Source organism: Tripterygium wilfordii, chromosome 3, assembly GCF_013401445.1.
Source record: "Tripterygium wilfordii isolate XIE 37 chromosome 3, ASM1340144v1, whole genome shotgun sequence".
Lineage (NCBI taxonomy): Eukaryota > Viridiplantae > Streptophyta > Magnoliopsida > Celastrales > Celastraceae > Tripterygium > Tripterygium wilfordii.
The window spans coordinates 8,224,391-8,246,157 of record NC_052234.1 but is presented as its reverse complement, the minus strand read 5'-3'; the positions used below and the strand labels follow the sequence as shown (position 1 = coordinate 8,246,157).

The 21,767-nt window shown below is 34.7% G+C and overlaps 2 protein-coding genes across 3 annotated transcripts; both read right to left on the bottom strand.

Annotated features, from left to right (window-relative positions):
• Positions 1–5,912: 5,912 nt before the first annotated feature.
• On the bottom strand, positions 5,913–9,208 carry LOC119989887 (cytokinin hydroxylase-like). The gene is made up of 5 exons (XM_038835637.1): positions 8,838–9,208; positions 8,520–8,746; positions 8,142–8,383; positions 7,681–8,062; positions 5,913–6,427 (listed from the first exon to the last, which is right to left on the bottom strand). The coding sequence occupies exons 1-5, from the start codon at positions 9,121–9,123 to the stop codon at positions 6,005–6,007; spliced, it is 1,560 nt and encodes a 519-aa protein (XP_038691565.1). The 5' UTR covers positions 9,124–9,208; the 3' UTR covers positions 5,913–6,004.
• Positions 9,209–17,947: 8,739 nt separating this feature from the next.
• On the bottom strand, positions 17,948–21,629 carry LOC119984535 (zinc finger BED domain-containing protein RICESLEEPER 2-like). 2 transcript variants are annotated; one of them, XM_038828545.1, is made up of 5 exons: positions 21,459–21,629; positions 20,112–20,813; positions 18,696–19,680; positions 18,535–18,612; positions 17,948–18,419 (listed from the first exon to the last, which is right to left on the bottom strand). In XM_038828545.1, the coding sequence occupies exons 3-4, from the start codon at positions 19,662–19,664 to the stop codon at positions 18,607–18,609; spliced, it is 975 nt and encodes a 324-aa protein (XP_038684473.1). In that variant the 5' UTR covers positions 19,665–19,680; positions 20,112–20,813; positions 21,459–21,629; the 3' UTR covers positions 17,948–18,419; positions 18,535–18,606. The 2 variants fall into 2 exon arrangements, with proteins under 2 accessions (XP_038684473.1, XP_038684464.1); XM_038828536.1 differs by having other exon boundaries at positions 18,696–20,813.
• Positions 21,630–21,767: the final 138 nt, after the last annotated feature.

Sequence of the window (21,767 nt, the reverse complement as noted above, 5' to 3'; positions counted from 1 at the left end):
TGATGCAATAAAAATTCCTACAAGAGTGGAAGAAGCTTTACAAGACCCACGATGGACTGTAGCAATGAGAGTAGAGATGGAGGCCTTAATGAAGAATAGAACTTGGAGTGTAGTTTCTCTTCCTTCGGGTAAGCAAGTTGTAGGTTGCAAATGGGTGTTCACAGTTAAACACAAAGCAAATGGGTCAGTTGATCGGTTCAAAGCCAGACTGGTAGCTAAGGGCTACACATAGACTTTCGGAGTCGATTATCAGGAAACTTTTGCTCCTATTGCAAAAATGAATACTATTCGAGTTTTATTGTCTTTGGCTGCTAATTTTGATTGGCCTCTTAAACAGTTTGATGTAAAAAATGCCTTCCTACATAGAGACCTACAAGAAGAAGTATACATGGATTTTCCACCAGGATTCGGTGTTCCTGATTCAAAAGGAAAAGCTTGCAGGCTTCATAAGGCGTTATATGGCCTCAAACAATCGCCCAGAGTGTGGTTTGGGAGGTTTACACAAGCTATGAAGAAATATGGATATCGGCAAGGAAACTCAGACCATACACTATTCATCAAACATAATGGTAAGAAAGTAACCTTGCTTATCATATATGTTGATGATATGATCATCACAGGAGATGATGTACAAGAAATTGAGAGATTGCAAAAGCACCTTTCATCAGAGTTTGAGATGAAAGACCTAGGAGGACTCAAGTACTTCTTGGGTATTGAAGTTGCACGCTCTCCGAAGGGAATTTGTCTATCACAACGGAAGTATGTTTTGGACCTTCTGTCCGAAACTGGTATGCTTGCATGCAAGCCGGCTGATACTCCAATTGTGCAAAATCATCATCTGGGTATTTACGAGGATCAAATTCCTACAAACAAAGAAAGATATCAGAAGTTGGTAGGAAAGTTGATCTATTTATCATTGACGAGACCCGATATTGCATATACGGTAAGTGTTGTCAGTCAGTTCATGCATGCACCAAGCGAAGATCACATGGAAGCAGTTACTCGTATTCTGAGTTATTTGAAGGGAAGCCCGGGCAAAGGATTATGTTTTCGAAAACATGGTCATATGAAAGTAGAAGGGTACACTGATGCAGATTGGAGTTTTCGAAAGCATGGTCATGTGAAAGTAGAAGGGTACACGGATGCAGACTGGGCTGGTAACATTGTTAATCGACGGTCTACGTCTGGTTACTTTACATTCGTGGCAGGCAACCTGGTGACATGGAGAAGCAAAAAGCAGAATGTAGTGGCTCGGTCCTCTGCAGAAGCCGAGTATAGGGGGATGACGCAAGGGATTTGTGAACTTTTGTGGCTTAGGATTTTGCTCACTGAAATTGGGTTCAAGCCAAAAGAGCCAATGCACCTATATTGTGACAATCAAGCAGCGAGGGAGATAGCAGATAATCCAGTACAACATGACCGTACGAAACATGTTGAGGTAGATCGACACTTCATCAAGGAGAAACTAGAAGATAAGTTGGTGGAGGTTCCATTCGTAAAATCAGATCAACAATTAGCAGATGTTTTAACTCATGCAGTATCTACAAGGGTATTTCATGACTCGTTGGACAAGTTGGGCTTAGTAGATATCTACGCACCAACTTGAGAGGGGGTGTTAAACAAGTCAACATAATATTCTCTTATTGTATGATTGATTTCCAGTTTCCTTATCAAAGGATAATTGATACCCGTGAATCACTAATTGGTGATTAATTGTAACCTATATATATTGCCTCCTTGAGAGAGTATAAACTAGACACCAAGCCCCTCAACAATCGATGTGGGATTTTTATCCCTTTAACACCTTTTTAACATCCACTACTACAATGACTGAAATTTTTTTTTACTGGAATTCCTAATATTTTTGTTTTTGGGTTCGCTTTGCAAGTAGATTGGATGGATGTTACTTCTGTTTGTGAATATCATTTTATTTTGAAAGGCAAACGCTTAAGAGATCTTAAGTATCCGTGTGGAAGGCAAGTCAGTCTTAAGGAAACAATGTTTAATGCTAGACTTGATCAACATTTTTCAATTACTAAATTAGCGGATCATAGCATACTTTAGTTCGGGTTGAATCTGACCCGACTTGATTATCACAATTCAAAACAGGATTTTGGGTTGAATCCGACACAACCCCAATTCACAAAATTTTAAAAATATAAAATTAATGCATGATATAAAAATTATTACATGAATTATGAAATTATAAAATACTTAGTTATTGATTACAAATTACAATATTTTCTACTCCCTTTTTTTTTTCTTTGTTTTTTTTAGTACTCATTAGTTGATAATCAACATTTTAAATTTTAATAAGCAAAAATAATAATAATGAAACAGGTCAATGGGTTATCCATTATCCGAACTCCATTAAGCTGTAACCCGGTGACCTCGTTTACCTATTTACTTGTTATAAATGGGTGGGTTGCAAACTTCTTAAAAATTAACCGGTCGAGTCCAAAACACCTGTAACTTAACCCGTTGCACAAATAGAAAAATGGCATGACTTTTCTTTTAACTACTAGGGAAATATTAACAAAAAATATTTTTTATAGTTTTAACAAAACTATACATAAAGTTAATTCTCCAATATATATGCGTTATAGACATATTTTTATAATTATAATCAAATTAATATTATCATATATATATATATATATATATATATATATATATAATTGTAGAGTCCAAATACAAAGAATTTATTGTCCAAAATTTATTGTTTTAATATAGGTTCTATTATTTTTTAAAGCACAATCTAGAATTCAATGCTTTAGTTCTAAATCCACTGTTTTTGAAATTCCATTGAAAAAAACAATGGAATTAAGATCCACCCGATAAAACTCATCGACAATGGATCTTGTTAGAAAGAGTTTTATGTGCTGATTCTGAATATGTAATTTTTTAAAAAAATCTAATATGAATTTTGAGAGTTAAAACATTTTAAAATTTCGTTTAAAAGACTTGAGCTACTATTATATGAGTTACCTAACATTACTGTTTTTTTCACACAAGATAGGCATATTTCTTAGGGGTTTAGTGCATATAGGTCATTGAAAGATATACGAGCTAACCCAGAAGGACTTGACCCAATCGACCTAACTCAGAAGAAAGATAGGTTTAGGTTATACCTTTTAGTTCTGAAACCATTGAAGCTTGCGAGACCTGCGACTCCTACGATTATGCGATGGCCGTAAACCCTAGACGAAAGGTATACGAGTTAATTGGTGAAGACGATTGAAGAAATCTACGTTTCACGTAGAGAGAAAACGGGCAGAGAGAGAAATAGGGTTTAGAAGTGTATATGAGAAGATGGATGATGGTGGGAATGTATACTGTATATCTGATCTCTCTTCTTTTTTCAATTTTTTTCTCCTCAAATGAGTTTTTTTTATCCACGTCATCACAAAATTCCACATCATTTTGGTCCACATATGCAAAAATGGACATGTCAGCAACTTTCGGCGATCAATTGGCTGGAATTAGAGCCACATGACCTAATTGCTTAAAATTGGAACATTGAGTGACCCAATTTAAAATTTTTTTCTTTGGGTGACCTAATTGCAAACGGGGGTATCTTTCAGTGACCTATATGCACTAAACCCATCAACCCTATTTCTTAGTGTTTAACCTCCATTAGTATTACATAAGAACTTCTCAAAGAAAAATAAGAACTTCTTGGAAAGCTTTAGATTCTGAGACTATCCGTACGTATATATTAACTCTTTGATATACTGCATTCTAATTTAAGTTTGGTTGGGTTGTCCTGATCTAACTGGATTATTGTGAATTTAATAGTTACCCTACCGGTGGTATACTCTTTATTACTTACATTAATAATATATTTTTGCAACTTATGATCAAGGAAAATTTCCCTCACGTGTACCACATTTTCTTTTTTCTCTTTTTTTTTGGTGAAAATGATGTTTTGAAACTCCAAAAAAATAAAAAAATAATTTTAGGGGGACAAATTAAAAATAAAAATAAAAATATATAGACACACACATACATATATACCGGATTAAAGGGTTTCCTTAATTTCCCAAATAAGCAATCACGTAATTTGCTTTCATTGCCCTTTTTTCTTGATTATAAATGGTTCAAAACGTATGAAGGAATCAACCTAGGGTTTATTGGATTCTTAGCAATTCATTCGAAAATTGGTCAAACTAGTTGTTGGGGCGAAGCTAGGAAGTGATGGTGGGGTGGGCTACTGCATTTTGATTTGCTCGAAAGAATTTAGCAAGGGTTCGGGGGAAAAAAAAATTTTAGGGTTATTTTACAATAATACAATTTATTGAAATGATATTATAGATAAGCATTCATCTTAATGTTTTGTCTCATAAAGTAACCCAAAAAGTTAACATAAATACATATTAAAATTGATAAAAATTAATCAAAGTCTGTGTATCATATGAGTATTGTATTGTTGTTTAGATATAAATTTACTAAAAAAAATACATATAAACATATATGTGTGTGTGTGTGAAATAGTATTTTTTTAAGATATATAATTATATGTATATATATATATGAAGTATTATATTTGTTTAAGATATATATAAACATGCAAATGAGCCATTGGTTGAGTGGCAATGACTTTGCATGTCCCTGACTGAGGTCATGGGTTCTAGTCTCACCTCCTCCGAATATTTACAAGGAGGTGTGTGGGTTTCGTCTGCCCCTATGTGGGCTTGATAGTCTGCCCCTGCGTGGGCTTGATTTGTGCCCCTGCGTGGGGCCTGTTGACACCTGTACTTTCAGAGGCTTGATCTGGTGGTGTGTCGTATATTGTGTTTGTACTTGTACTCAAAAAAAAAAAAAAAAAGATATATATAAACATATATGTATATATGCGAAGTATATATGTGAGGTATATATTTTTTTTATAAAAAAATTTGGCTGCAGCCCCCCTCCTCCGCCCCTGATTTTGTGGAATAATTCCCACTCCACACTTCCTGGCATTGATAGGTAATTAGTCACACAATTATCATCTAAGCTCCTGAAGATCATTTCGTGTCAAACACAATAGTTAAGAAAAACATCAAATTAACATATTCACACGCCACGATACTCAATGACACATTCATGCTAACTAGAAGAATACAACTTATCGAAAAAGAAAGAAAGAAAAACACGAATTAAGGCATTATGCTTTCTTTTTATATATTTTTATTAGTAATTTTTTAGCGTGAAATGAGACTCGAACCCTAGTTGGAGTTATCATGATAACATTTAACAGAAATTAACATTTTATTTTTATTTTTGATGAATAACACAGCACTTGACATATATAATACATTTTTGCTTCTAGGCATGGCACAAATTAATTTAAGAGAGTAGAACATGAGTGTACTACAGAGTGGCAGGGAGGAAGATAAATGAATAAATAAATATTGGTAGTTGAAATAGAAAAATAATTAAGTAGTGGGAGAAGCAGAATCAGAGACTGGTGTAACAAGATGATGGGGTAGCCTCTCACATAATGCAAAAAAAGACTTTAGATAGAAGAAAGAAAACAACACATGATATAGTTGGATGTACAACTTGGCTACTTTTCATTGTTGAAAGCTATAAGCACTCTCTGTATTTAAAATCAATAGAATTGAAGAAAAGTTGGAAGAATCAAGCTAATTATATATATACACATATATTATAGTGAAGAGATTGAGATGAAATAATGATGATTGTAAAATAGAAACAAAAGGGTACTAGTAGTTGGTCAAGAACTAACAAGTCATTATAAAACAAATAAGGTATTCTTTAAAGTTTGAGGGTTTTATTTAGATAAGCTATAGATGGTAATGGCCAATGGGGCATGTATAAAAGGTTTGTGTCTTTGTTTGATGCTCCATAAACATATATATATATATATATATATGTAAACAACATAAAACAAATAAAGAACACAGTTATGAAATGATCAAAACTCCAGCCTCAAACTCTCTCTCATTATCAACTATATAATTGACAAAATCATCAAAACCTTTTGTTTTTTTTTTCTTCAAAGATTTAAAGGCTTCAAGCATACTTGAACTCCATATTTAGGCTTTATTGTGAGGACTACAATCGGAGCGTGTCGATAACTCTCCGAAATGGTGAAGCTAAACCGCGAGATTAACATGGCTAATATGATCTTAGCCTCCATAATAGCAAAGGATTGTCCGATGCAATTCCTCGGGCCGGCGGCGAAGGGAATGAAATGCCGGGCGTGGCCGAAACTCTTGGATGCAAATCTATTAGGATTGAACTCATTTGCATCTTTACCCCATAACTCTTCACTGTGATGAATAGCCAGAACTGGAATCCATATTGATAGTCCTTTTGGAATGTATAGGTCACCCAAAATGATGTCTTCAAAGGCCATTCTAGGGAGCAAGGTTGCCGGTGGATATAACCTTAGTGATTCATTTATTACCATGTTTAACTGCAAAAATAAAGAGGTTATGACCTTCATGTAAGTATAACAATCGTCCATTACAAATCTATAATAGACACATTGGTAATGTATAATAGACACATTGATAGGGTTTTCACTAGCATTCCGGATGGGAGACTTATGGTATTTGGATAAACCCTCCCTTTCCCGGATTTGGGAGCTCTACAATTCTCAAATTGTACAATTATCATATAATAGTTTGGAATCACGTCACACATTAGCTAGTGGAACAACCCTACCTACCATAGCCTACTATTAATACATTTTAGTTTGATACAAAAGAATGTATCACAGTTTTGCAAGTCACATTGAGGTCGGTATAGCAAATATGAGCATAAAAAAGAGAGTTATGCACATATAACTCTTGGGTCAAGTGAAGTTAGGAGGTGTTTTAATGGCACTAATTGAGTTTGTCTTTGACTCTTCCAACTAGTTAGTATTAGGTCTTGACTATTTTGTATAAGATTGTCCTTGACTCACACTTTATTATGTGATCACAAATTCAACGGATAACCAGCTATTTAATCATTATTGGCTTTCTTTTGCCTTAATTATAATTAGATTTAATGATTTATGAAGCCAACATTTTGCAAAGGAGATAGAATATATATATTTGTATATAATAAATTATTAATATAACAATATAGGAAACAGATTAATTGGGATTCCAATGATCTAAGTTGTTGAGATGTATGCATTAAAATTAAAGTTCATGTGATAGGCTCCACATGCACTTTAAATACTGTCCATACACCTCAACAACTAAGACGACTAATACTTCTGAACAACATTATATACTGAAGTGGACATCCATGAAGTTGTATAAACCTAATTGATATCTTCTAGGTGATCATTAAAAAAACACCACTAGTACTTTAAGGCTTTAAGTTTTTTTTTAGAACAATAATTTCATTTAAAAAAAAAAAACAACTACAGAGAAAGTTGACGATCCCTTATAACAAGGGCCTCAACCAGCAATGGGCATTAAGCCTTTGACCACTACAATGAATATATAATTATATAATTTATATATGAATGTATTTCAGTTTCACATTGAATATGCTTGGAAGCTTGTGGCTGCTAGAAGTAGGATGGTAGGTACGGAAGTTAATGCCAAGAAATTGTTTTTTGGCTCAAAGTTTTAGATGTTACAGTTAATGCACCCATTAACAATAACCAACAAATACATACATACATACTAATACATTAAATATACTAAATTTGAAAATTGTATTACTTACCAGGGATAGTTTGGAGAGATGATCTACAGAGGGAGTTCCACCATTGCAGACCTGCATAACCTCTGCTCTAACCTTGTCCTGCCAAGAAGGATTGCTTGCAAGAAGCATGACAGTCCATGTGAGCAAGAGAGCAATTGTTTCATGTCCAGTAAAGAAGAAAGTCTTGCATTCATCCATTATCAATTGCAAGTTTATGCTAAACCCACCATTGCCTCTCTTTTTCTGCATCTCATTGAGTAACATCCCAAGCAAATCATTCCCATAAGAACTGCTCCTGCCTATCTCTACACAATCTTTCCTGCTCTGTATTATCTCTAGTAACAGTCTCTCCACTTCCATCTTCAATGACTTTATTTCTCTGTTATATTTATTAGGAAAATATCTGTACACAAAATTAAAAAAAGTCAAAACCCAGATTTTAATTAAAACAGGATTTTGGAAATATATGCTGGATTACTCACCGACTTCCAGGAAAGAACAAGTGTCTGCTTGCCTGAGCACAACGACGTTGAAGCACTGTTAATAAGCGAAAAATCTGCTTTCCTTTCTCATAACTAGTACCGAATTCAGTTCGAGAGATTATATCAGCAGTGAGTCTGGTCATGTGCTCTCCAATATCAAACTCTGATTCCCCTGATTCCACTGCATTTTGCAGCGATTGGAGCATCTGGTTAGTGCATTCCACCATGTGTACAGCATTTTTCTATTAGAAATTACAAAAAAGCATCAGCAACCCATCTTCAGAAATCGAAAATTGAGAGCTGGGTTTGTGTTATTTTGTTGAAATTGATTGCAAAATCTGATCTTTTTGTTTGTGCAGATATTGAGAATCAATTAACCTTGAGTCTGTCTCCAATGAATGCTGGAGCAACAATATGCCGTTGATGATACCAGTCATCCCCATTAGCCATTAACAATCCTCGACCGATAAAATGCTTTGATCCTAGTTGTTGAAGCCATGATTTCCCAGCCTTAGTACTGTACTTTGTCAATAGTTCCCTGATCAATCCAGTCTCTGCCAAACACATCCTCGGCTCGATCCCATTCCAATATATAAATCTCTTCCCTGCCAAAAACAAATAATGAAATCATCATAAAGTTATAAACCACAGATTGGGACTAAATAGGAATTGAATGATTTGATTCATTTGGAATACCATATTCTTTAGACCAGGCAACATAATGTGGCAAGAGACGGCCCACAATGTCATGGTGGATGTGGTCCATGTCTTTGGAGATTGATTGGGAAACCAGAGAGGCCATGTCTAATATGTTTCCGATCAAAGGCCGAGGTTTGGGGCCATGCACTCCTTGCCTCTCCATGATTCTCTTGATGCGTCTTGGTGTTAACCAGTAACACGAGAAAGTATCATGTGCAACTTTCAAGAATATTGACAAAAACATGATTATTGTGATTGTTGCCACCAACACCACCATACCCATGGTAGTGTTGATGATGATGGTGATTGAAAACCCACGAAGGATTGAAAGAGAGAGTGAGAGGGAGGAGAAGGAAGATAGAAACAAGTTTTTGGTGGCTTTTAGTACAGACTAAGGGAGACTCTTATTTATAGAGAATAAAAGGGGAAAAAAAAGACTATATAAATATTTAAAAATATCTTATTTTAAATGGGAAAAATTAAAGCTAAATTCCTCAATTAAAAATTTTGTTGGAATAAAGACAATCAAATAACTTTTATTCTATAAAATTTAAAACACTATTCCATAAATGACAAAAAATTAAAATTACTTATTTTATTATCTAAAATACCCTCATTTTGACCAAATGACTTCTAGATTAAATTTGTCGACAAAACATGGTTTGATCACTGTATTTTCATGTTTCCTTTGTTATTCTCCTTTGTTTGTGATCACATAAGTATTTTTTACAGTTTCTATGGTATTTTTTGTTAATTTTTTTTCATTTCGATTATGTTGTATTTGAATATGGATTTGTTGATCTTCACCACGGGGCTTGTAGAATGTAGATCTTGTTATTTTGCTTCAATTATCATCACATAAGTGTTTTCGGTAGTTTGTGGTAATTTTTTTGTCTTTTTTTGGATCTGTTTATGATATATTCGAATTTGGGATCTGCTGATATGTTATCCGTTTTAGTAATTTCATATATATCCTAATGTTATTAGTCTTATAAAAATATTATCTGTCTTATTAAAATATTATATGTTCTTAATGAAATATTATCCGTTTTAGTAATGTCGTCACAGTGAAGGTTGAAAAACAAGAATTTCATTAGTAAGGACACCACAATGAATATTGATAAATTGAATACATAGATAATCTATTAAATGAAATCTTATATGTTTGAAGACTGAAACACGAGAATTTCATTTAGTAATGTCGTCACAATGAAGCCTTGAAACACAAAAATTTCATTTAGTAAGGGCACCACAATGCAGATTGATAAATTAAACAAACATATAAGATTTTAAACAACATATCCAAAACATATAATATATCAAAACATATATAATATTAGTACATCCAAAACAAATATAATATCAATCGATTCAGTTTCAAATAAGTCATTAGCAAAATGAAAAAAAAAAACTACAAAAAAACACCACAGAAAAATGTTTGAAGTGACAATGGTATATGATAATTTGAGTGGTCTGAGTGAATAAATTGTTACATTCTAGGTTTATCTGTTTTCTGTGAAGGGATGTATCCTAAGGTAGCCTATACTATTATGAAAAGCAATATAACCTAAGGTAGGCTACTCCAATCGCGATTCTGATTCAGATCCAAACACGACTTCCGTGGGTGGATATTAGTGTGTTTATCTCTTGTATGATGGAGTTATTATGTTAGAACTCAAAGATTGAGTTATCTTTAATTATATACTTTTATCTAGGGTTTGGGATGAGATAAAACACTAAGAGAATAACTTTTAAGAGTACGACTCAATTTGAAATACATCTCCTAGATTATGAGTTTTGTTGCATCACAACTATTGTCTTGGTATTATCTCAAAAATAGGTCAAGGCCTTTATAGTTCGTTTAAGAAGTGTTGTGAAGATATCGAAGCCTATGCACAAAATAGATTCGAGTTCCATGTTGCTTCGAAGTTTCTTTTGCATATATAATCTAGTTGAAGAAGAGTGTTGGCGTGAGACAACTCTTGGTGGAGTGGATCACTCGTTGGTGGACTGCCAAACGACGTCTTCTTAGTTGAAGTCTTTGGTAGGTGTCAAAGCACATACAACTAACGTACTTGCTGTAGATGACGAAACATACGTTAATTATAGATGTACAAAGGTGTTTAATAGCAATGTTAAACCTTTGTAATTTTTATTCATATAATGGATTGTTTTGAAGGTTGGTCACTTGATAGATTCTAGGTCTTTTCCTAGTTGGGTATCCTCATTAATTTTTTGTGTTGTTTATTGTTTCATATTCCACATATTTTTATATAAACCTAACTAACTGTTCTTGAGTTACAACGTATGTATTATCAATTCGTTTTTTTGACCAATACAATTAGGCCTTCTGACCTTTCTTCAAAAAAAAGAGAGAATCACTAAACTTTTCTCTTCTCAACTTCCATATAAGTCCTAAAAAACATATAATTAAATGATAACATATTAACTATTCTAAGTATATAATATCATGCATGATATATGCATCTTTACCAAGAATGAGTGACAAGTGATGTGAACATGGAATTGAAAAGAGTTTTTTTGAAGTTGGTATTTAAGTATGACATATCATTAATCGACAAACACATATAACCCGCCTCCATAGCTATACTATTTGGACAAGCACAGAATCCAAAATGAAATGTTATATGATAAAAAACATATCGGTGGATGAATAAAAAATGACATGCCTAATCAGTATGACAGGTGACATACAGAGAAAATAACTTCCTAGAGACAATCCAGAGAGGAGGCAAATTAGGAAGTCAACCCAATGAAAGGATAACGTGAGAATTCCAATAGCCATGCATGACTTGAGAAAGTAAGTACCTAAACTTAACCCATGGAGGGAAGACTTCACTGAGATTTTCCTCAAATAAATACAGGTGTATTTGAATTCAAAGCATTTAAGTTTAAACCAAGCGAAGATTAAGATGAATCATTATTCAAATTTCAAATGGGGAATCTGAGATAAGAAAATCCCAAGTGTCACACTCCATAGCACCTATAAAAGGTATCATCCACCTGAGACGAGGTACACACTAAGAATTGATTACTTTGATTTCTCTCTCTGAAGAATACTGACTTAAGTGTCAAAGTGTTCTCAGGCCATGAAGGGTCTCCTGTTTCGTTGTTCCTACAGGATCCAAGAGGTTCACCGCCTACATCAAAACCTCATCACTACTGATGTATAGTTGTGCGAATTTTTGGATCGACAATTTAGTGGAAAGATGTGTACTCTCTCTCCATTCTCCATAACTAAAGAGGTTATGAGTTCTAGCAGTGGGGGAGGTGAAATGAATATGAATATTCTAAGATAAAACCGTGAGGGGGAGAGTACGAAAACTCGTAAAAGTACCCTGGAGCAGACAATACTTGGATGCCGAAAATAGCATCCATAATATCTATAAATTGTTGTTCAACGATTACAATTGTAATCTATGAGTTCTCATCTTTTGGCAATATTGCATAGTAACTCCATTAGGAATTTGATTAAACAATTATTTATCAATATATGTAATTAGACACTTATCGAGTCATTCATCCCCATCTGATTTCATAATCGTTGTTTCACAATCTTCATAGCTAAAAAGATTTTCTCTACAGTTGCGATGGCTAAAGTTAATGCTAGTGTTATGAGTCTCTATACACAAGCGAATAAACCAAATTATTTGTTGTTGCAATCATCTTCTCTACAAGACCAACTATCCTATGTACACTTGCAAATACATCATTTTTGCGCATATCAATAATGTAATGCTCCAGTTGATTGTCAGATATCTTTGTGTGAGAAGCAAGGATTCCGAAGATCCTAAAAACCAAAAGCTGAGTTTCTTCCTCTCATAGTTGTGCCTCTCCTCGCCTCTCTCTTCTCTGCCTCAGTGCGCTAGCTGTTGGACTATCAATTAGACAGTTATCACAATCATTAGTTAGGTCATTCATATTTTGAGCTTACTTATTTAGTTGGACCAATACTTTATTAAAGTATTATGTTAGACTCAAATTATGTTATTAATCTTTTGTGCTAGGGAATATGTATTGAGTGACCCATATTATCTAATATATACAAATTTTACCACTAATTTTTTAAGGGGGCGGCTGCCCCTTGACTATGGATGAGTCCGCCCCCGATGATGGAGACTTAATTTGAAGAAAAGTGCAAGATACATATACATGCAAACAACAATTTGAATATAAATGTATAATCTTAGAGAGTTTTTGTAGTTTCAATTTATTTATGTATGGAATGTGTTGTGTATAAGCTGGCTAGGTCGAACACATTAATTCACTCATATGGCAGTTCCAATATATCATATATTTCCTTTTCTATATTAAAATATACAATTTTCCAACCTTATGTTTAGTTTTATATATATATATATTAATTATTTGCATGTTATTGTCCCCAACAATTTCTAAGTTAATTACTAAGGCCCCACCATTTACAATTTGATCAGAACGGATTCGAAATTTCGTTTTACACCCAAAAAAATTAGTTTTATTCAATTTGGTTTTTAAGTATCAAATTTATTTGGCTTTTTTTGATAATCGATAACGATATTATACAAATTTGTCTTTGACCTTTTGATATGGGCATAAATTCGAGCTTAAGTTGGGCCAAATGTCAAATCGTGACCACAAAGATATTTTTCCCAGTAGGAATGAAACTTTAAAACCTTCCAATTCTATACAATTTGGCATCAAAGAAATTCACCGCTAAACCAACACTGACATGATTACCAAATTGATCTAATCCCAAACTATAAAGTCTCAAATATACAAACGTGTTCTGTTACTCAAAATAATCATAAGATGGAACCAATCATAACCGAAAGCTAAACGCTAAATACAAAACTTTGAAAAAGCAAAGGATTACAACTTGCATAATGACTTTCTCTATAATCAAGATTGCATAAATTTTGGATATGTTACGTCAATATATATACACACGCCAATCCAACGACTAGGATTGATGAGTGGGTGCGTAAATTATAGTAAAATTGTGCATTTATGCTATAGTTAAAGTTTACTTTTAAAAAGAACATTTGAATTTTTCTTGTATATACATGATCCTTTATAAAGATTAAAAGAAAATGTCATCAATAGCGGAAAGGATTAGAAGAATCATAATCTATTAATCATTCAATTGACAGCAAAAGGAACATATTCTAGGTGCATGCCCTTGCTTGCTGAAGTCATGCGATAACAATAAGAGGACAAGTTGAATCATGTCCGTACATTGTGTTGGAAGTATATATAGACACTTTAATTTTTACGGCCGAAATTAGTGATTCGACCTGTAAATCGAGGTTCTAATGTCCTTTAATGAGGGTGTTGTTATATCTAGTTAATGTATTTTTTGTGTTTTAGTCTAATTTTACTCTTATGAGTGGGAGCAAAGTGACTATTTTCGGAGCGAATTATGCAACTATCGAGTGAACATCAGGTAGTCCGTCCCAACGGATAAACGAGTGTAGAATCAAACTTATCTAAAGAGGACCATAGTATCCGTCCAGATGAACATGCAGATTTTGAAGGAAGATTTTTGAAGGTCGTCCAGACAACCCTATATGCCCGTTCAGATTGGGTGTTGTGAGCAGCAGACCTGTGAACAGTATTTTTAAATGAAACTTGGGAAATAAAATATATAACCTTTGGGGCTCGTTTTTGTAAGGGTAGGTAGGACTTTTTAGAGTTAGGAGAGAGTTTATAACCCTAGTTCAAGGGTTATTCTCAATACTTTTGATACTTGCTTCGTTTTCTTCATAGTTAGCCATGCAATAGTAAAATAATTTCCTCACAAACTTTCATAAATTTTTCTAGTTTCTACTCATTAATTCTGTGTAAGCACTAATTTTAATCAATAAAATTATTGTTTAAAAAAAAATCATTAGTGGCTATTCTCTTTATCCGTCCAGACAGAAGAGACCATTCAGATGACCAGAGTACCCGTCTTGATGAACATGCATATTTTGAAAGAAGATTTTTGAAGGCCGTCCGGACGACCCCATATGCCCTTCAGGACAAGAGAGGAGAGGCATAGTTTCAGAGGAGAATTTCAAAAACTTGGGCAGACCACGCTGACTGTGAGAAGTCGAGCACCTCGTTACTCATGATTTTCCCCAATTTGAGTCTAGGTCTGGTGGAGAGAGAGAGGGGAAATCTATATGGGTCACTAAATTGTCTCATTTTGAAATATTGGATGACGACTTTGTAACAAAATTTTCTTCAGTGACTAAATTGTAACAAGTATTATCTTTCGATGCTGTAAAATATAATTAACCCTATATTAGTCTAAGAAACTAATCGTTGCCGTACATTGTGTTAAAAGTATATATAGTTGTTTTGTACTGCCAAGATTAGATATATATTAGTCTATGAAAAGCATGGTGAAATATTTGAACTAATTAAGTTTTTTGTCCTTGGTATTTCTCTTCAAGTCATTGGCTTATAAAATGACAATTATATAGTTATTGATCTCGAATAATTTTGGACTCGACTAAAAGTTTGATATGATTAATAAATCTCCATCCTAAGCTCATCTTTATCAAATTAATTTAATCTCTTAACAAAAATGTATTTGAATTATGTAACATTTGTCGCTATTAATATACAGTAACCATGCACGATATGCCTTGACCTCTAAGTAAATTTTCAACGTCGAGACACCTTAGCCACTAGTTAGAGTGATAAGGATAGTGTGTATCACCCTGGTGACAAGAGTTTGAATCCTCCCTCCCCGTTTCAAAAAATAGTTTTCAACATCGAGACTTTAACTTGGATTCATCATCTCTAGTGGTTATATAAATTATTTTTATTTTTTGAGAAGAAGCATTTCATTAACCCAAGAAACTTACAATGTTCGAAGTTGGTCCCTCCTAACCAAAGAACCAATTTCCGACGGAAAGAAGTCGACCAAATAGTCCTCCCAACAGCATGCTTAGCCATTCTTGCCAAAGAATGAGCTACAACATTGTCATCTCCCGGGATATGCTAATATAAAATATTATTTTACTATTGTCTATTGATAATATACACAAGCTCAATCAATTGTCTAAATTCAATTAAATCAAAAGAAAATCTTTAGGGTATCTTTTTATTGTTTCTTTTAACTTAGGCCATTGATGTTTATGGTCGAAACTTAAATAGAAAGAAGATAAGCAATTCATCTGTAAGGCATATATACAAACCACAGGATAATGTTGTTCTAGATAGTTGACATTGTATATAGTTTCAAGGTAACAGTAGTTTTGATAATGTAAGAGTAAGACGAATCCATTATATATCAGTGGGGAACTTAGTGCACCAAAAACAACAAATAAGAAGAAGGATAAGAACTTCACCCCCCCCCCCCCCTCCCCCTCCCAATGTTTAAAAGTAAAAAATTAAAAAAAAAAAGCAAATTTTGATTCATACTATACATTGGAAGGCACTCAGATTGTGATGTTCCCTGTGGTGATGCAATGAAATATTTTTTAGTACTAAATACTACAAAGACAAGAGCTTTGGTAAGACTATGGGCTCGAAGATGGGGCTGGTATTATTGATAAGGCCAACAGCAAAAATGGAGGCCGGGCAAAACGCTCCACCACAATTTTGCTCCTAAAGTGCTAATGGGTAATTGCTAATGCAAATTGACCTTGAGACTTGAGAGGGAAAGGGAATTCTAAAATGGTAGTGATGGGATATTTGGGTACTAATGTTATCCATTTGAAGACTTTTTGGAGTGGTATGCGATCGCACAGTGAAGCAAAAAATGTTGTACTTTTCAGTACAGAACAATGGGGAAAACCCCCCCACTTTAGTGTATGTGTAAGGTGTGAACCATGGGATTGAAGAACTTTGAAGAGTGGAACAGCAGTTGCTTGTCATGGTCACTAGGAGTCGGAGTCCATGATTTGATGGGACTTGGCAGCACCATATCCTGATGAGATCAGTTGGTTTATCCGAAATGTAGATAAACAAATTGCATTAGCAATGTGCCAAAATCATCATTAGTTTTAGAGCCCAATAACATAAACCAAGGATACTACCCAACCAAGAGGATTGTTCCTGAACATCAATTCAACTATAACTCTCATCAACAATTACATCTGAGTTGTCTTTACAGAAATCCAGATTCAGATATATCTGAGTTATATATAATTGCTTTCAAAGCATTGTAGTACTGATGAGGGCAAAGTAGAAATCCAACTCCAGACTCTCTTATAAAATTAAGGTAGAGAAGCTTATTGCTTTATCGTTGTTGTTGTTGTTAATTAAAGTAGAACTAAATTGACAAAACGATAAACAATAACACACAAACGTGACAAGAAAAACTAGACCAATAGTTAAATGGGGCCAATGGGGATGGGCCCAGTGGCTTAAACAACAAGTTGGGCTTGGGTTGATATGACATGGGGCATTTGTTTGGGCTTCAGATAATATTTTAATAGGAGAGTTTTAGTTACACCTCGGTTTTTACTAAATACACTCCTTATTAATAGTAACCCATGAAAACTCTAAACTTTTATAAATACACCAAAACTACATAAATCTGAGACATTTTACAAACACACCCCGTAATCAGATCTACCATTGTCGTCTATTGGGGTCATTCTCGAGTTGAAGCATGTTGGAAACGTGAAATTTTGGCTTATAGTTATCCCAGAGTCGGTATTCGAGACCAGAATCGTCCAAAAATGTCTTGTTAGGGATCAAACTCGGGTTGTCAATTTTCGACAACATCTTGATCGGAAAATAGGTAGAATGGAAGCGTCTTGCCACGATGAGTCCAAAGATGGTGTCGGTTTCCTCCAACAGTGGCCAGATTGTCCTAATCGGACGACTTTTCTCGCGGTGGTCATAGACATTCGGTGATTTCGACGATTACGGTGGACGAAACTAATCGGAGTTGGTCGGGTTTAGTTCATGTGGCTTAGGCTTCAATTCGGTGGTAGTGGTTACCGGATTGGTGCTCGAACGGCAACGACACCGACACCATGGTTGGCCGTGGGTGCTCGTGAGAGAGAATAAAGAGAAGGTGAGGGGGTGCGGTGTATAGAGCATAGGTCTTAAAAAAAGACAGTCAAAGCAAAGTCGGGATACACTTAGTAAAAACCGAGGTATGACTAAAGCTCCCCATTTTAATATTGTAATCCAAAATTCCAAATTATCCAATAATGGAGCAGTTGGATTGAAGCTGTTCAATTTCAAATACCTGTAACTTAACCTGTTGAACAATCAACAATTCAACATATGCATCTCTCGACTCTCAAGTCTCACTACAACTAAGCTGTTCAACATATGCAGACAGTTTAGAACCTATTAACTATTTTTCACTTACACATACACACAGCAAAATAGTCGAGCTAACTCAAAATAATTCCACACACATACAGAGCACCACCACAACAAGATCATAAACAAACATCATTTTAAACAAAACAAACACTCAAAAAGTGTTATTATAGGCATCCAAAAGTTTCAGACAACTTGTTTTCAATGTTATAGCTTCATAGTGAACATGCCCTCACTGTAACTGGCTCCTTCAACAACTGTGGTCCAGTCCAGACAGAATACGCAATACACTGAACATGCCTACAAAATACATTTTTAAGATATCAATTCATGCTGAATAATGTTTAACCAGTTCAAAATTCCAATTGCAAGGAACCGGTGCCTATATGATATCAAGTCATAATTAATCACATACCTTTACAAAATTTCAACAACGCTTCTCAGATGTTTTGGAACTATCACTTGATGCAACCTTAGTCAGTCCTAGTCATTTCTACAATGGAAAATAAAGTGTCAAAAATCAAGTAATCATTCATGCATATAATTATAAAATAAATTGAAGTTTTTTGTTTTCACCTCGTTCAAATGCCTTCTGCTCTGCCAAATCTTGTAACATGGATGTGAGAGCATAGGTGAACCTCCAAGCCAATCTTCCACACAAATAAGTGCTTCTACAATTTGAGGGGTGAGTGAGCTCCTAAATGAATCTAGAACTCGTCCACCTGTACTAAAGGCCGATTTAGATGCCACCGTCGAAATTGGAATCGCCAAGAGGTCACGAGCTATAGCTGAAAGGATAGGAAACCTATAAGAATGAATCTTCCACCAAATCAGCACATTAAAATTTTCACCGTCCTTTGTATTTTCATTTCCTTCTGCTAGATATTTATCCAACACAGATACATTTTCTCCACCTCCAACTTCAGAATGCAACCTTCTGAACCTAGCTCTTGCTCGATTTTCAGCTGATTGTTCCTCATCTCTGATAGCTAATGAAGAAGACTTACATTGAGTTGGATCCATACTTTGATTTTGCATTGACAACTCATTTTTGTATTCATTAAATATCTTCAATATGGTGGACTTCACCATCTCAGCCACTTCTATTGCAATTTCCTCTTCGTACATCTCTTTCATAGCAAGAATCAAATATCTTAACTTGTATCGCGGATCAAACACAACACCAACAAAGATCAATATGTTAAGTTTATTAGATTTTCCTCCCCAATACTTATCGCATTTTTCGATCATCCTACCAGCCATCAAACTCATTTGAGGATCATCTTCACACTTTATCTCTTGTAACACATAGTACAATAGACTTAAATCATGAAAAAAGTTATTAGAAGTAACATGAGAAGTGTCAGATACCTTCAATATAAGCTCATAAAAGCATCGAAGAAAAGTCACTAATCTTCTCACGTTATTCCAATCTTCTTGCTTAGGCATTCCACCTTCCACCGCGACCTCACTCGTAATTTGTGGCTCTAATTCCTCGAATCTCCCAAATGCAAGTTCAAGCTTCTGAGCAGCCTCTAACATCATGTAAGTTGAATTCCACCTAGTGCAAACATCTAGACACAATAAGCTATTGCTTTGAATTCTTTCTATCTCCACACAGTCTTTGAATTTTTGTATTCTAGCAGGTGAAGCTCTAATAAACTTAACTGCTGCACGAACCCGATCAATTGATGCAATTGATTCTTTCATACTTTCTGTAACAACTAGATTGATTATTTGTGTAACACATCTCATATGCACATAATCACTTAGTATGTTACTACAAAATCTCCTCTTCAGGTAATTAACAAGATGATCATTAGCACTAGCATTATCCACTGTTATAGTGAATAATTTCTTGATCTCCCATTCTTTCAAACAATCCTCAATAACTCTACCCATAGCCTCACCTTTGTGGCTAGTAATTGAGATAAAGTTGATAACTCTTTTATGTAAATTCCAATCACTATCAATAAAGTGAGCAGTGATTACCATATAACTATGTCGCTCCGTTGTCCACGTGTCTGGTTAAAGACACTTTTGACCCATTGCTTTGGAAATACTTCTGTAATTTTTTTCTTTCATTCTCATAAAAATCAATGATCTTCATTCTAGTAGTCGATCTCAAGGGGACACGAAACCTTGGATTCAATGCCACACAAAAACTCCTAAAGCGTGGATGTTCAACCAACTTGAATGGCAAATTACATTCAGCAATAAAACAAGTTAACTCATGCTGTATTGCCTTTGGATCATACTTCCATGTGAAGACATCCCCTTCCCCTCCTTGATTCATTTTGAAGGACAATTCTGTTTGTTGACCACTTGCTCTAGGCTTGCGTGGGCATCTCCTCAAGTGTTGTTTAAGTGTTGATGTGTCATTTCTTGTTGAGTTGCACTTGTACACATTACCACAATGATCGCAACTACATGTCTGACGATCTTTTGCGATTGTAAAGTCATTCCACACTTCAAACCTGAACGTCAATGTTTTTCTTTTTCTCTTCTTTGGACTTGTCATCTCACTCTCACATGCTTGTTTGCCTAAGGTCGGCATAGAGCTTCCTTCTCTACCTTCTGACACTTCCTCTTCAAAAGTATGATTTTTCGAATCGGAGTTAGAACAAGAGACCAATGCCAGTTGAGACATCTACAAATTATATGATTACTAATATGAGTAACTAGGCAATAGACCTGAGATTGAAAGAGACACAAAACATGTAAATTATATCATTGTGTAACAATTTCTTGGGTATCAGCAGGCAAATAAGATTTAAAACAAAATAAACTAAGAATTAAATTAAAGCTGCCAGATGCAAATTCTCAATAGAGGTAAAAAGCAACAGACACTTGAACAAACAGGCATGCATAAGAAGATTAAATAACAATTTCGTAAATCATTCCATTAATTCTTAACCAAATAGACTCTTTCTCATCGAAGGAGATGCTTGATTTTGTTATTACTAGGTTGTCTTCTTTTGAAACTATAATATAGTTAAATTAACATTGACTTACTTTATAATATATCAATTATTTATAAGAAAGAAAATTTTGATCTTCTTTCAATCCAGTTCTAAGTTTTACTTTACCTCACCTCACTAATGGTATCAGTTCAACTATTTTCAAATTCACTAAATGAGATTATTTTAGTTCCATAGGTACACAAAAATCTAAAATACATAAAATATTAGCTACATTTTTTCAACACTAAGATTGCTCTATGACTCTGAGAGAGTTCATTCAAAAGATGAAAGAGAAATTGAATCCTTATTCACAAAAGGGTACACAATTCATAAAGGAAGAAAAGGATCAAAAAATAATCGAAATAACAAAACCCACCTCTGTTTACAGCTCTAGCTTGATTTGGTGGACGACACGGGTGAATCCGGGGGACGGTGGCCGAGGCAGGGGATTGGGCGAATGCGGGAGGCGAACTTGAGGACGGCGGAGGTACTAAGTCTGCAGCAACTAGCATGGGTTTAGTTCGCACAGACCACAAAGTACAGACAGTAGTTGGACCTTGGACATAGAGTCTGTCTGAGACTCTGACTCTTGAGTTTGTGTAGAAGAGAGACTGGGCTTCTATAAAAGGAAGTCCATTATGGCATTACGACCATTATCAAGTGAGGGGTTATTGGGTTGGGCTTG

Bases quoted from the DNA above. Each gene is read 5' to 3' on its own strand.
- LOC119989887 (XM_038835637.1), bottom strand. From the start codon at position 9,123: ATGGGTATGGTGGTGTTGGTGGCAACAATCACAATAATCATGTTTTTG. The intron at 8,747-8,837 runs GTATTCCAAATG...TGTTTTTGGCAG, and splicing joins TGCCTGGTCTAAAGAATATG to GGAAGAGATTTATATATTGG. The intron at 6,428-7,680 runs GTAAGTAATACA...TTATTTTTGCAG, and splicing joins ATCTCTCCAAACTATCCCTG to TTAAACATGGTAATAAATGA.
- LOC119984535 (XM_038828536.1), bottom strand. From the start codon at position 20,114: ATGGTAATCACTGCTCACTTTATTGATAGTGATTGGAATTTACATAAA.